Source organism: Corvus hawaiiensis, chromosome 9 (assembly GCF_020740725.1).
Source record: "Corvus hawaiiensis isolate bCorHaw1 chromosome 9, bCorHaw1.pri.cur, whole genome shotgun sequence".
NCBI classification, from domain to species: Eukaryota; Metazoa; Chordata; class Aves; order Passeriformes; family Corvidae; genus Corvus; species Corvus hawaiiensis.
This window is the reverse complement of record NC_063221.1, coordinates 13,927,615-13,940,342: the sequence shown is the minus strand read 5'-3', so window position 1 is coordinate 13,940,342 and position 12,728 is coordinate 13,927,615. Positions and strand designations below refer to the sequence as shown.

Below are 12,728 nucleotides of genomic sequence, written 5' to 3'. Positions count from 1 at the left end.
TCAGCTAATAAATAAATACATTCGGACAAACTTCACGCTCATATTCTATGCAAGTAACTTAATGGGGCAAAAATATTCTATAGAATATATATCAAAGTGTGCTGGGGAGACTCTCAGGTGATTACTTTGAATATGCAAACCACAACACTTACTTTTCATAGACCAGTTCCTCATCGGTACAGAAGTAGTGGGTATTTACAGTACTTTTCGGTTTATTTCGTAAAGTAGCGAAGTACAACCGATCTGAAAGACAGATTAGAGGAACGGCGTGGGACAGGGAAGGCAGCCGGCCACCGCCCCGGGGCACGCCTGTCACCGCGGAGCGGAAGAGGCTCTGCCGCTCCTTTTTCTGCTGCGTGAGCGGCGGCGGGAGCGCCGGGACCGCTCCGCCCGCGGGCCCTGCCCCTGCCGGCCACCCCTCGGCAGCGGCTCCGACCCATCGAGCAGCGCGCAGCAACAGGTGCCGGCCCCGCGCCTGGCCCAAGAGAGCGGGGAAAGCAGCACCGGGGGGTGCCCGCGGCAGCCGGGGCGGGCAGCCCGCGAACCTGCCGGGCAAAGGGGCCGGGGCCGAGCCGGGCACGCAGCAAAGCCGGGGCGGGGAGGGCGGGAGGGAAGCCAGGGGGTTTCCTCTCTGGGGGAGGCTTCGGGACCCCGCGGGCAGGGGACAGGGCGGCTCCCGCCCCGCTCTCACCTTTCACGAACTCCGAGGCTCCCCCCAGTACTTCGGAGGCGGCCGCCGCCGGCTCCATCTTAAAGAGGGCGCGGAGCAGCGAGGCGCGGGGCGGCTCCGAGCTCATGGCGCTCCGGGGCAGCGCCGGCGGGGCTGGGGCGCGCTCGCAGGGACGGGACCCGCTGCCCGGAGGGGCCGCCCGCCGGGCACGGTGCTGCGAGCACGGCGGCCGCAGCCCGCATAGGAGCGGGAGCGGAGCCGAGAATGAGCCCTGGGACACGGCGGGCAAGCGCCCGCAGGGACTCCAGCTCCACCCCGCCCCCAGCCAGGAGACGCCCCCGGATAAAGCGGCAGCGGGCGGTTACCAAGCGACCGGCGGCGCTCTGGCAACCGCGCTACGAAGCCTTTGTGTCGGCCGGCCCAGGGCTGGCGCTGCGAGTGACCGGCCCCCCCGCTCCCCAGCCCAGCAGCGCCCCTGCTCCAGCAGGCAGCGGCCCAGCGCCCGGAACAGCCCCGCCCTCCGCCCCGCCTGCCCGGGCAGCGCCGCCGCTCCCCGCTGCGCTGGTGCTGATTTTCCCCGCCCGGGGGCGGTCCGTGGCAGAGCGCCCCACGGGCACCGGGCGAGTGTCGCGTACAGCTCGGAGCGGGGCTGAGCCGGAGCGCTGCCTCAGCAGCGCGGGCGCGCTCCGGACGGGGGCGAGCGGAGCGGCGGGGCCGTCTCAGGCACGGGGGAACCGGCAGAGCGCGCGTTGCGCTACCTGGGGCACCATTTGTCGTGACAGACAAGCCGGCTGACCAATCAGAGGCCGCCCTCCTACGCCTGTAGCCAATGAGCTGGCGGCGCGCCGGGGAGCGCCCCGCCCCCGGACCCCCGCGGCGGCCGCTTCCCGGCGGGGCAGTGCGGGCCGCCCTCGGGCGCGGGGCTGGCTGTGCTGGGGAGCCGCTTGCGAACAGCAGCAGACGCTGCGCACGCCTGAGGCACGGAGTTCTTCTAACGCGCTGGTTCGGGCTGTGGGCGCGTTCTTCCGCCTCTCCCCTTTAGAAAGATCTGGTAAGTGCCAAACGGGGCAGACGGTCCGCCTCAGTTTTACAACTAAAGCAAAAGATTGCAAAGGAGAGGTTCCTTGAGGAGAGAAAAAAGGGGGGAAAAAAGATACTTTTCCCCCTAACAAGCAAGCAAACAAAAAAATCCACTCTTGAAACACCTTTAAAAGATACTGTTTAAAGGCATGTGCAGCCCTGAGGTTCACATTAGTATCACCATCTTCCCCTAACACTGTAAATAACCTACTGTAACCACAGTTCATATAATTAATCCTGGTGTGTCTGCTAATGAGGCTAAACATGAGTGTGAAACACTTCTGACTCTTTAAGTTTTTTATGTGGTGTCGTAAGCACTGGATAATCTTTAAAGCTTTACAAATAAGGCGAAGGACACAGGAAACAGTTCAGCTGTTTTGTAGTTGCTTATTTAATTTTTGTGTTGATTCTAATGCTTCGTACCTATGTTCTTGCACTGCTTTTTTTCAACTTTTTTTGAAAAGCTCCAAAACGAATATGCTAAATATGCCCCTGTTTGTGCCTGATCCTGAAACCTGAGAAAACCTCATTCTCAGTAGTAAGTACTATTCCATACAAGATGCTTACAAGAATGAGACTGCAATATTATGTAGCAGCAAATTAAATAAAGGTTGTTGGAGGGTATTTGCTTTCCATGGAAATCAGTGTTTGTTTTTCTTTACGACTTTCACTTGTGTGTAACCTTTAACAAAATCAAGTATTTCATTGGTGTTTTTTTATTCACAAGCAATTCTCTAAGGGGTACTATATCCCATGAAAGAGAAGGGATATTAAGGTATATTGTCCAGAACTGCAGTTTTTTTAATGCCCTTTGTTACTCAGACTTTCACTACAGTTCAATGTAACACATTTCTCAGTCAGTGCTGCACTCTTCTTAAGGGGAATTTGAATGAGCATAGTTGAAACAGCCTTAGCAACGCTCTCTTCGGCAACAGAAGCAAAGATGGAACAGTCTACAGCCTCCTATCCAGTATCCAGAATCTCTAGAAACAGAGTTTGTGTTAAAGCCTAAAATATGTAAACCCATCTAGCTAGACTGGTGAATCTAGGAGGCAAATATGATTAGAAACTGAAGCCCAGCTGTAAAATGTTTGTATACTGCTTATATGTCTTCTGCAAAGTTACAAATACTGTTTTTGTTGCATTAAAGCTCTCATTTGTGGCAATTAGCTGCAGCCTTTGTAAGCATCAGAAATAAACTAACCTTTTCCTCCCTGTAAAAATATGTGCAAAATAATCTGTGTTTTTTTCAATTCCAATATTGTGTCTTGTAGCTATTAGTTAATGAATTTCACTTTGTAAAACGCTAGCTTTAAGAATATTTTCAACTAGTATAACTTTGGTATTCTAATCAATACTATGTACTCATTTTGAGATCAAATATCAAGGCTGCAGTGACATCTTGTGGTATTTTTTGTAAAGAAGCAATTTTCTTGTCCTGTTGTATCATTTTAGCATTATATCCTGAGTTTTTGTCAAGGATTTTTAAATATATATTTTAGATACCATGTTTAAAACCCTGTGTTGCTTTAACAGTAATTTCAACAGAACATTCAGAGGCGGTGATGATTGTTTGGACTCCAAAATATTTCTAAATGACATATAGATAATCTCTCAGAAGAAATAATCACATGCATATAATTTTGTTTAAAATACAATTTTTTGGTAATGTATTTTCACTAAAGAATCTTAAGGCACTTTTATAACGACTAAGGGATAAAAAATCCACTTTTAAAAAATAAGCAAACAACCCCTTTTGGTTCCAAAGTACAATGAATTATGGCTGGAACTTAAGTCTTATCTTTGTATTTCCTTTCCTACCTGAGACTAAATTATTAAGGCTGTTGGGTTTTTTTATGTCTTTTCTTCCTTCATAAGTAGGCCTCACCTAAATTAAATGAATGAATGTGCCAGAAAGTACACTTTTTTTTAAAAAAGAAATCTTGGTGCTGCTCATGAGTATGCAAACTGTGAACTTACTTTACACATCTTAACACTGAAAAATTTGGTTAATAGTCTGAAAATAAATACATCACAGGTCTGCTTTCTGTACTTTATTTGACAATGGTGCAAATTAAATTTAACAGTATAATTAAAAGCTTGTTCTATTAATTCTTTCACTGACACAGAAGAACAAAAGACCATCCCAAAACCAAACCAACTCCTTCGCTCCAACAAAGAGCCCAATACTAAGATTTGGCTGGGTTGACAGTTTGTTTCACATTTCAAAAAAAAGGTTAACAACAACTGTGAGTCTTCACAACTCTAGCTGATATTGCACAGAACAGAAATCATGGAAGATGAGTAAGTAAATGAAATACAGTAAACTACCACTGGGAAATTTGCTTTTCTGGAAAGATCTGTTTTATACTGTTTATACCTGTTTTATACTACTTAGCACTACAGCACAATAATTAAAAACTACTTTTCACTATTACAACAAAATTAAGCAGACTTTACATTGCCATGTTAAAGATTCTGCCCTTTAAAACTTAAAAATAGTACTAGGAAGACTTCACTGAACAGAAATCAAATCCTTTAATACTGATAGAACAAGGCAAAAGAATTCTTCGTTCCCCCCAAAGACTCACACCCTGCTGTAAAGAACTTGTCACGTTTTTCACTGTTTGTTCAGCTAACTTATTACAAAAAATGATAAAATTATACACCATTTGTGCAGATGCTATTTTTATACTAGGTATTAGCTGTTACTGGTTGCCCACAGTTACCTTTGAACTGATTCTAAGAATCAATTAAAAGCTGATGCAGATGAAACTAAATCTGCTTTGGATGCCAAATCTGATTCTGTGATCCAGGAAAATCATTGTTTTTTATTCTCCATACCACAAAAAAAAGGCCCAACCCTTCTGCAACTTCATTGGAAAAGGTTTGCCCTGTCTATATCAATATCAGGTTTCCAGAATTACAGAGTCCTAATCTAACTAAAGTCATTAACAGCAGCTCTGTTTCTTGCTATAAAGTCAGGGAATTCAGAGACTGATAATAGTACATCCCTGTCAAATATCACTGTACCTTAAAATACTTTTTTTTCCGTAATGCTTTACCCTTTTATTGTACATTTTAACTCTGTTGTCATAGCCACCAGAAACAGAGGAAAAAAAGGAACTATAAAGTAAATACTCATTTGAAAGAGTAGCTAAAAACCCAGTAGACCTGTAAAATTACAAAATGTACACTGTAATAAATGTTGAACACCCTGCTCTTACTAGGAATTGTAAGTAAGAAATTTTTAACAAATTGAGGATTTTCCTGGGTGGATGTTTGTAATAACATATATGCAAAATATTAAAATAAGACTAAGTACTAAAGAGAATATTAATAAGTAACATTCCGTCCATTTCTTCTGGCTGCTTATAAGTTTTGTATTTCTTGTATTCATGTTTCTTTTATTTCCAGCTACTAGGATTTACCTTTCAGCTGCTTGCAGTGTTTCAGCAACTCTAGGCAAATCAATAAGAGAAAAAAATGCCACATCAGAGATCATTTTCCATTATCTCAGCAGGAGTAGATATTGTAGGCAATGGTTTAAAGACTATCTGAGATTAAGGTGAGGTACTCTTCTGGCTTTCATAGCAGCTTCAAGAACATCTCAGAACACTGAGTAGCTTATATACAGATTTCAAAGGGGTTTTGTACACGAGGCCAGAAGCCTGGCCAGCAGTTCACTGTAGCTCTTCTACAGCTTCACTGGAAACTGGGTAGGAGGAGGTGAGGAGTGGGAAGGCAAGGAAGCATCTCAACATATAACTGTCAAAAATATGCCTAGACCTCATTTGACTAGATCTGTATATTCAAGGAAAAAAATCCAAACGTTAAGATCTGAAGAGTAGGATTGCATTTTTGTCTGCATGTTTCTGAAGAACTGGCCTAATTAATTAGAGTAGCTTTTCAGGTTTTAAGGAAGGAGTATGATTTTACCACAGCTAAGCATGACTATATATTCTTTAAGTTTTCTCAAAACTTACCTTTGTGAATTAGTTAGAAAAGAAAGAAAATACATAAAAAGCCTAGTGGAGAAAAATCAGAGGCTACAAAGAGGGATGGCCAAGATGCAGTAATTACACCTTCTTCTCTCCTTGAACTCAGTACAATTCACTGAGTATTGTTTAACATTTAACACCTTAAATTCATTTGCTTACATTTTATTTTTGTGATTGGCATAATTAGGAAAACCAAACTGAGAAATCATGATATTAGAATATTTTAAGGGCATGCCATCATAAATATTAACCAGTTTATTTACACAGTAGGATCTCTGTAACAAATGCTCTGCTCGGTGCCACATTCCAGAATAGCCACTGTTAGTGTCTTTTTCTAAATTTCTTATATCAACAGGCTTCACAAACACTCCTGAAGGCTTTCCAGTATGCTTGGCTACCAGAAAATTCATGGCAATATCATCACAATTTTGAGTTTCATCTATTAAGGCGTAAACTGCTTCTGGCTGCCGTTGAAAGTCTTCTAAATACCCACTGTGAAAAAATGCTGCGCCGATAAGCACCATAGAATACTGATCTCCGTTCCCAAATCCAGGGTTCTGCAATTCAAAGCTGCCATAGCTGTATACGCCTGAAGGAGTAGAAATGTGCTTTCTAGGAACAAATCCCACTATATGCTCTGGAAATTGCTGAAAGAAAAAAAGAAATTCAACACATATTTCACAGTGTGGGGTTCACTTAAGTATGTCATAAGAGAGATATATGCATTTTTTAAATAAAGGAGGACAACATTATTGCCAGAAAAGAATTAAATTGTTGGCATATGGTCCTTTGATCTGCATAAATGTTGCAATTAAATACAGTTTCACGAAACTGACTGTCTGCCTCATTCCACATCACATAGTGCCAACAAAACATCCAGCCACAATTGGCAGCTGTGTATTTGGCACTGAAAATAACTTTACAGACAATTTGTTGTGTTTTGCAAAACAAAACACACAGACTACTGTACATTTAAATAAATTCAGCAGTTAGCAACTTCATGGTTTTGTAGAGTAAGAGTTAAAATTTTAAAGTTATAGATTACAGATATAGCTACTACTAAAGAACATTCTTGTAATTTCTACTATTCAACGCTTCGAACTTGCTAAAATCTAACTTGACATCTAGAAAACCAATGGCAAAACAATATGATACAGTACTACTCTAATTAAAACTATTACTCTCAATTGCAACTCAAATACTGCCTGCCAAGATGCCAAACATTACCTGCCAAACGGAAAAGGCAAAAGCGAGGTCATGAGCACTGACTAGTGTATCATCATCCATCATTAAAACAGCTGAAGGGAGGAAAAAAAGAGAAAAACTTTTAATTGATCAGAAGATTAAATACATGAGCATGATATATGGCACAATATTTGAAAAACTGAATATAAAATTTCTACAACTATTAAGCTGAATTGCAATTCCTTGAAAGTAGATTGATAAAAAATAATTAGACTTCAAAGCTAAAGCAAGGTTACAGCTTTGTGGTGACTGGAACCAAACCTAAGTTTTAGATTATTTGCCAGGCTGTTACAAGACTCAGCAACCTTTGATCATCTGTAGTACAGCTGGAGAGATAGGTGTTAGAAAACTTGGGAGTGTTTGGCAAAGCAATTTAAAATTCTACTAATCTTGTGTAAAGATACAACTAGAACAGAGTTAGATGCTTTTCTTTAGCATATGAGACTTACAAGGGTTCCTTAGTATAAAATTTTACTCATCTCACTACTTGAAAGTTCTACATAAGCAAGTTAAACAAATTACCCAGGCAACATTCACTATTATTAACTACAGAAAGAAGACTCTTTCCCTTAAGTTTTAGATAAAAGACTACCAGGAAGTGGAAAAGGAAGGATATTCTTAGATCTGAACTGCAGACGCATTAAAGCTTTGAAAGTTTACAGTCAGCACAGATCTTACTACAGTAAGTAAAACACTTGGGCAGTTGGAAGTTTCCAGTGTCTTCCTTGAAATCATATGTTTGGACTAGCAGACATGTTAGGAAGGGGGCAGTGAATAGAATTACCTTTACTAATCATGAGTAAGGTCAGGTCTGTAATGCAACATAGGGATTTTTTTTCCACTTGAGACAAACAGGATTTATTGTTGTACACCTCCTAGAAAGAGCTTAGGAAGAATATTTAGATGAATACCCAGGAGACTGGGGAAAGTACTCTTAACTAAAAGGATGCATAATTTGAGATAGAAAGCCAGACAGCTAGGGAGGGAAGTTTCTCGGAAGAGCACAACACGCTTGAGAACTTAGTCTTAAGAGGAATGGACTAAATCAAGTCTTTACCAGATGACTTAAGTCCAGATTAGTGCAGAGACTCAACAAATACATGCATTATGAATTTCAGTTTATGCTACAGAAGGAAGAGAAGCTGAACTACCCATGTCTGCCTCACAAAGGAAATTGAGAACTTGCAAAAAGCCCTTGAAATGCATTTGACATTCCTCTTTTTTTCCCATTACTCTTCACTGACAGCCTGGTGGTGGTGTGCATCTGATCTCCTAACACAGGTTTCCTCTATACTACCCACATTCTATTAAACGACCCAAAAGATCCATTGATTTATTACACAGTGTGACTCAATGACCTCTCTTTTAGCACTCAGATTTCAAACGTGAAAATATTATTAGTAATAGTGATATGAACTGTGATTACCTTTTGTTTCCAGATCAGGGAAATTCTGCAGCCTGTTTCTCATACGATTTACAGTTTGAACTTTGAAGACAACAGGGACAGGATGAGGCCCCAAGGAATTCCACATTTCCTCTGGTGTCTTCTCACCAATGTTGTTCCACACAACAATTACTTTATGTAGGTGGGGGATTGCTTGATAATGATTTAAAAGCTTTAGCAGTAAGTCAGTTCTATTGTATGTCTGCATAATAAGAGTGAATGAATCCAAGGCAGACTGACTCTGGGTTTTTGGTTCCCTTCTTGAATTGGGCAATTTGTCATCTTTGATAGTGGGAAGCAAAGCTGTTAAAGCACCTGCCACAAGAAGCAAGACGATGATCACCACAGAGGTGAAACGCAGTAGGCGGATTCCCATAACTCTTCCTGGAAGCTTACAGAAGTGAAAACACCTTTAAAACAAGTAACAGGAAAGGAAGTCATTAAACCCGTGTACAGTTTTCTCCCTTGATCAAAACTCCCAAAACATTAGGTAGATTTTCATTTAAGTAAGTAAATAAGGAGGATTTCAGCACTTTGGCAAATTACTTTCAACTATTGAGACAGGTGCTTCTGGTACTCAGTTTCTATGTTCACTTGCTTTTCACTTTTTTTGGTTAACTTTGGATTTCATTGTTTTGTGAAAATAAATCTAGAGTAGTTCTTCAGAGTGTTCATTGTTTCCTGTTTTCTTAGAACTAATTTTTGATTGATCATTTATGTACCTCACCAAATCTATCCAGCTGAAAGTAGAAAGCAAATTTGTACAGAGATTCAATGTTTTCAGGATTTGCAGGAGCTCTACCTTAACTGGGAAGCAAAAAGGAGAGAAGGTGCCTTCTCAAAAGCTCTGGCAGAAAGGAGGAAACAAAATGCTCACTCTCTTTCTGTTGCTCAGGCACCACACAGAAGGAACAATCTTTATAACTGATTTGCTGGACATTTTGTCAATAGTTTGTATATATGCTTGATAATGATAGTACAAAAAATGTGATGCTGATCATACTAAGGTTAGAACACAAGTGGAACAAAAGAAACATGTCAAGTGGAGTAATACAGGAATGCAACAATCTCAGCAACAGCTGAACTGTTACATCTAGAACTCATGAGAAAATGGCAATGTCAGATGCTAGGTGGTACCTACCAGCTGTAAGGGCAGATTTAGTTTAAGGCAGAGGTTTCTGGATCCTTGTGATCTTGGAACTAAACAGAAGCTCTTAAAAAGCAGCTTCTAGAAAGATAGCCCCTCAAATGTTCTTCACAGAATGAGAGGATATCCTGAGTTGGAAGGGACTCATAAGGATCACTGAAGTCCAACTCCTGGCCCTGCACAGGAGAGGCCCCAGAATCCTGCCGTGTGCCTGAGGGCATCATCCAAACACTTCTTGAACTCTGTCAGGCTGGTGCTGTTACCACTTCCCTGGGGAGTCTGTTCCAGTGCCCAACTACCATCTGGCTAGGATGGTTAGATATTTCCTAATACCCAACCTAAACCCCCTGACCCAGCTTCATGCCATTCCCTCAAGTCCTGTCACTGGTCATCAGAGAAGAGATCGGTGCTTTGCCCCTCCACTTCCCCAAGTGAGGAAGCTGTAGACAGCTGTGAGGTCTCCCCTCAGACCCCTTTTCTCCAGGCTGAACAGACAAGTGACCTCAGCCACTCCTCAGATGGCTTCCCCTCAAGGCCCTTCACCATCTTTGCAGCTCTTATTTGGACACTAACAGCTTTATATCCTTCTTATATTGTATTCTTTTATTCTTATAAAACTGCACAGAACCACCTTGAGGTGAGGCTGCATCAGTGCAGAGCGGGACAATCCCCTCCCTTGCCCAGCTGGCGATGCTGTGCCTGATGCCCCCCAGGACAGCCCCCTCCTGGCTGCCAGGGCACGGCTGACTCATGTTCAATTTGCCATCGACCAGGACCCCCAGGTCCTTTTCCGTGGCACTGCTCTCCAGCCTCTCATTCCCCAGTCTGCACATCCAGGGTTGTCCCATTCTAGGTGCAGAATCGGGCACTTTTCTTTGTGGAACTTCATACAGTTTTCCTTTTCTCCTCCTGTACTTGCAAGATTAGTACGAATTGAATATAAGATGAACATTCTAAGCTTGCTACTAACTCCTCTATACATATTATTGTAATACTGTTACTCATCTATACATACTACTCACGTTATTCTGTGAGTAATTTCTAGGCTTTCAGCAGGGAATTCTGATCAAATTCAGTGATCCAGGACAGCCAAACAAGTATAGTTTTTGAGAGAATATCTGTGGGTTTTTTTCACAGAATTTTGAATCATTTTTTTCCAAAGTGCAAATACTATGCCTGAAAATATGAATGTAAATTATTTTAATCTAAAAAGCCTTGCAACTTACCTCATTGTTGACAAGTAGGATTGTTTTTGCCTCTTGTTTTTACAGGGCAGTTGTGTGTGATCTTTGAATCTGTTGGAAATTAAAGGGACTCTATAACTGAAGATCAACAGTTATCCACATGCTACCCAGCATTCTTTTACAAGTAGAAGTTCCTCTCAGTTATTGACTGATACATGCATTCATGGCAATTATCCCATCCCTTTTCCTATTGGTCAGTTGAATAATTGCCTCTGCCTTTCAGTGAACACTCCAGAAAGAAGTTAGTACACCAGATGGTTAAAAAGAAAAGAACACTCTGTGTCTCTGCTTTTAAAATTGCTGCTTTGTGCCAGTGTTCCATCCAGTCTGTGTTCCATCCTTAAGTTCCACTCTGAAGATACAAATAGGTCTCCAGAACCTGACAGCTGTTGTTTTGTTCATCAGGCACCACTAAAATATATATTTGGTTACCACAGTCAGGCAAATAAAATAAAATTTTACCCCACTAAAATTATTTTATTTCTGGGTTATCCCCTTCACACTCCCCTTTCACTAAGATTATCAGTTGTATCAGAGGTTCAAGACACAGGATTTTGGTCTTCCCATGAGGTTTGGCAGCTTGGAAAGTATGAGTGCAAGCACATAAAAGAGGGATACACAGGATGCAGGACAGCAGTATAAGAAAGCTGTGCTCCTAGGTTGTTGGAGGGATTTTTGTTCCTTTAAAACTGGCTGAATAACCAGAGTCATTAATTTTGATTTGAGAATGGTACTGTGAAAACTTAAAGAACAAGAATTTGTTGAACTTGTTGAATAATTGAACCTGTGTGAAATTCCGTAAGAGTAATTTGTTTGGGCTATACCAATTTGCTTTTTAAAAATACAGATTTGTCATTTGCGTGCATACCAATCTGAATATGTCCCCATATACAGGTCTTCCCAAAGCTGAGATCAAATCTTACTATTACTTTGTGACAAGAGGTCACTGAAACTATTTCCAGAAGCTAATTGCTTGTTCTGGTTGCTTCATTTTATAGGAACAATCAATCATACCTGACTTGTAAAAATTATTAGCAGCAGTGGCAACTCAGCATTTATGAGGTCCACTATATCTCCATCAAATGTGCTTTTGAAAAGCACTTGAACTTTAGGTCCTCTTTCCGCAGTTTGCAACAATACTTACCAGGGCTATTATAATCATTAATTAAAATCTAAAACCCTACTTAAGACGAAAATATAAATAGTGTTTGCTGTTTATGAGACTTTGCTTACCACACCATGTAGTGTTTACATTAGGTGTAGTGATAAGCAATGACGACATTATTATATAATCTCAAAATAAACACTTATTTAGGTGTTTTAAAATTAGCATCATGGCCCTTTCCAATAAGCAGATGCAGATCAGTTTTGCCAATTAAGTTATGAAATTGCAATGCCAGATTGACCTCTTTTTAAAAATCATACAATACTCCCTGCAGACAACACAAAATTGACGGCAACGAAACCCCTGTATCAAAGACCAGTATTTTAATCCTCGTTCCAAGAAAAAGAGCTCTCGAACGGGGTCCCCTTTCTTGGCGGACAGGACTTCTTAACAGCACCCCGCAGTAGTTGGGCGCAGCCAGGCAGCAGCGCAGCACAGCAGCGCTCAGCATCGCCCGCCCCGCTCGCCGCCTCTCCCCCACGGCTTCGCTCACGTTCTGCAGGCGCCGCTATCGCCGCTTCTTCCGGCCGTGCTGTGCTTCTCTGGGGTCACCGGCAGCACGGCACGGCAGGGCAGAGGAGGTGCCGGCCCGGCCCCGCCGCTCGGCCCCGCACAAGCCGCTCCGGTGACTCAGGGGCGGCCGTGCGGGACCGCGGCAGCGCTACGGCGGCGCCGCCGTGCCCCGCTTCCTGCGGGGCGTCCCTGCGCTTCCTCCCGGCAGGCCCCGGGTTG

The 12,728-nt window shown here is 42.5% G+C and overlaps 2 protein-coding genes across 6 annotated transcripts in view; both read right to left on the bottom strand.

Annotated features, from left to right (window-relative positions):
* CDC14A (cell division cycle 14A) overlaps nucleotides 1-1,125 on the bottom strand; it is a 52,435-nt gene extending 51,310 nt beyond the window's left edge. For 2 of the 4 annotated variants that reach the window (XM_048312803.1, XM_048312802.1), the window contains exons 1-2: nucleotides 692-1,124; nucleotides 153-243 (exon numbers count right to left, since the gene is read on the bottom strand). In XM_048312803.1, coding sequence (XP_048168760.1) covers nucleotides 153-243; nucleotides 692-797 — 197 coding nt within the window. In that variant the 5' untranslated portion in view covers nucleotides 798-1,124. Of the gene's footprint in view, nucleotides 1-152; nucleotides 244-691 lie in introns of all 4 variants that reach the window. The other 2 variants (XM_048312804.1, XM_048312801.1) reach the window with 2 other exon arrangements.
* A 2,664-nt stretch (nucleotides 1,126-3,789) lies between these two features.
* Nucleotides 3,790-12,695, bottom strand: EXTL2 (exostosin like glycosyltransferase 2). 2 transcript variants are annotated; one of them, XM_048312499.1, is made up of 5 exons: nucleotides 12,490-12,689; nucleotides 10,814-10,882; nucleotides 8,423-8,850; nucleotides 6,979-7,049; nucleotides 3,790-6,398 (listed from the first exon to the last, which is right to left on the bottom strand). In XM_048312499.1, exons 2-5 carry the CDS (start codon nucleotides 10,816-10,818, stop codon nucleotides 5,907-5,909), a joined length of 996 nt encoding a protein of 331 aa, XP_048168456.1. In that variant the 5' UTR covers nucleotides 10,819-10,882; nucleotides 12,490-12,689; the 3' UTR covers nucleotides 3,790-5,906. The 2 variants fall into 2 exon arrangements, with proteins under 2 accessions (XP_048168456.1, XP_048168457.1); XM_048312500.1 differs by lacking the exon at nucleotides 3,790-6,398 and adding an exon at nucleotides 7,781-7,881 and having other exon boundaries at nucleotides 12,490-12,695.
* Between the last annotated feature and the right edge of the window lie 33 nt (nucleotides 12,696-12,728).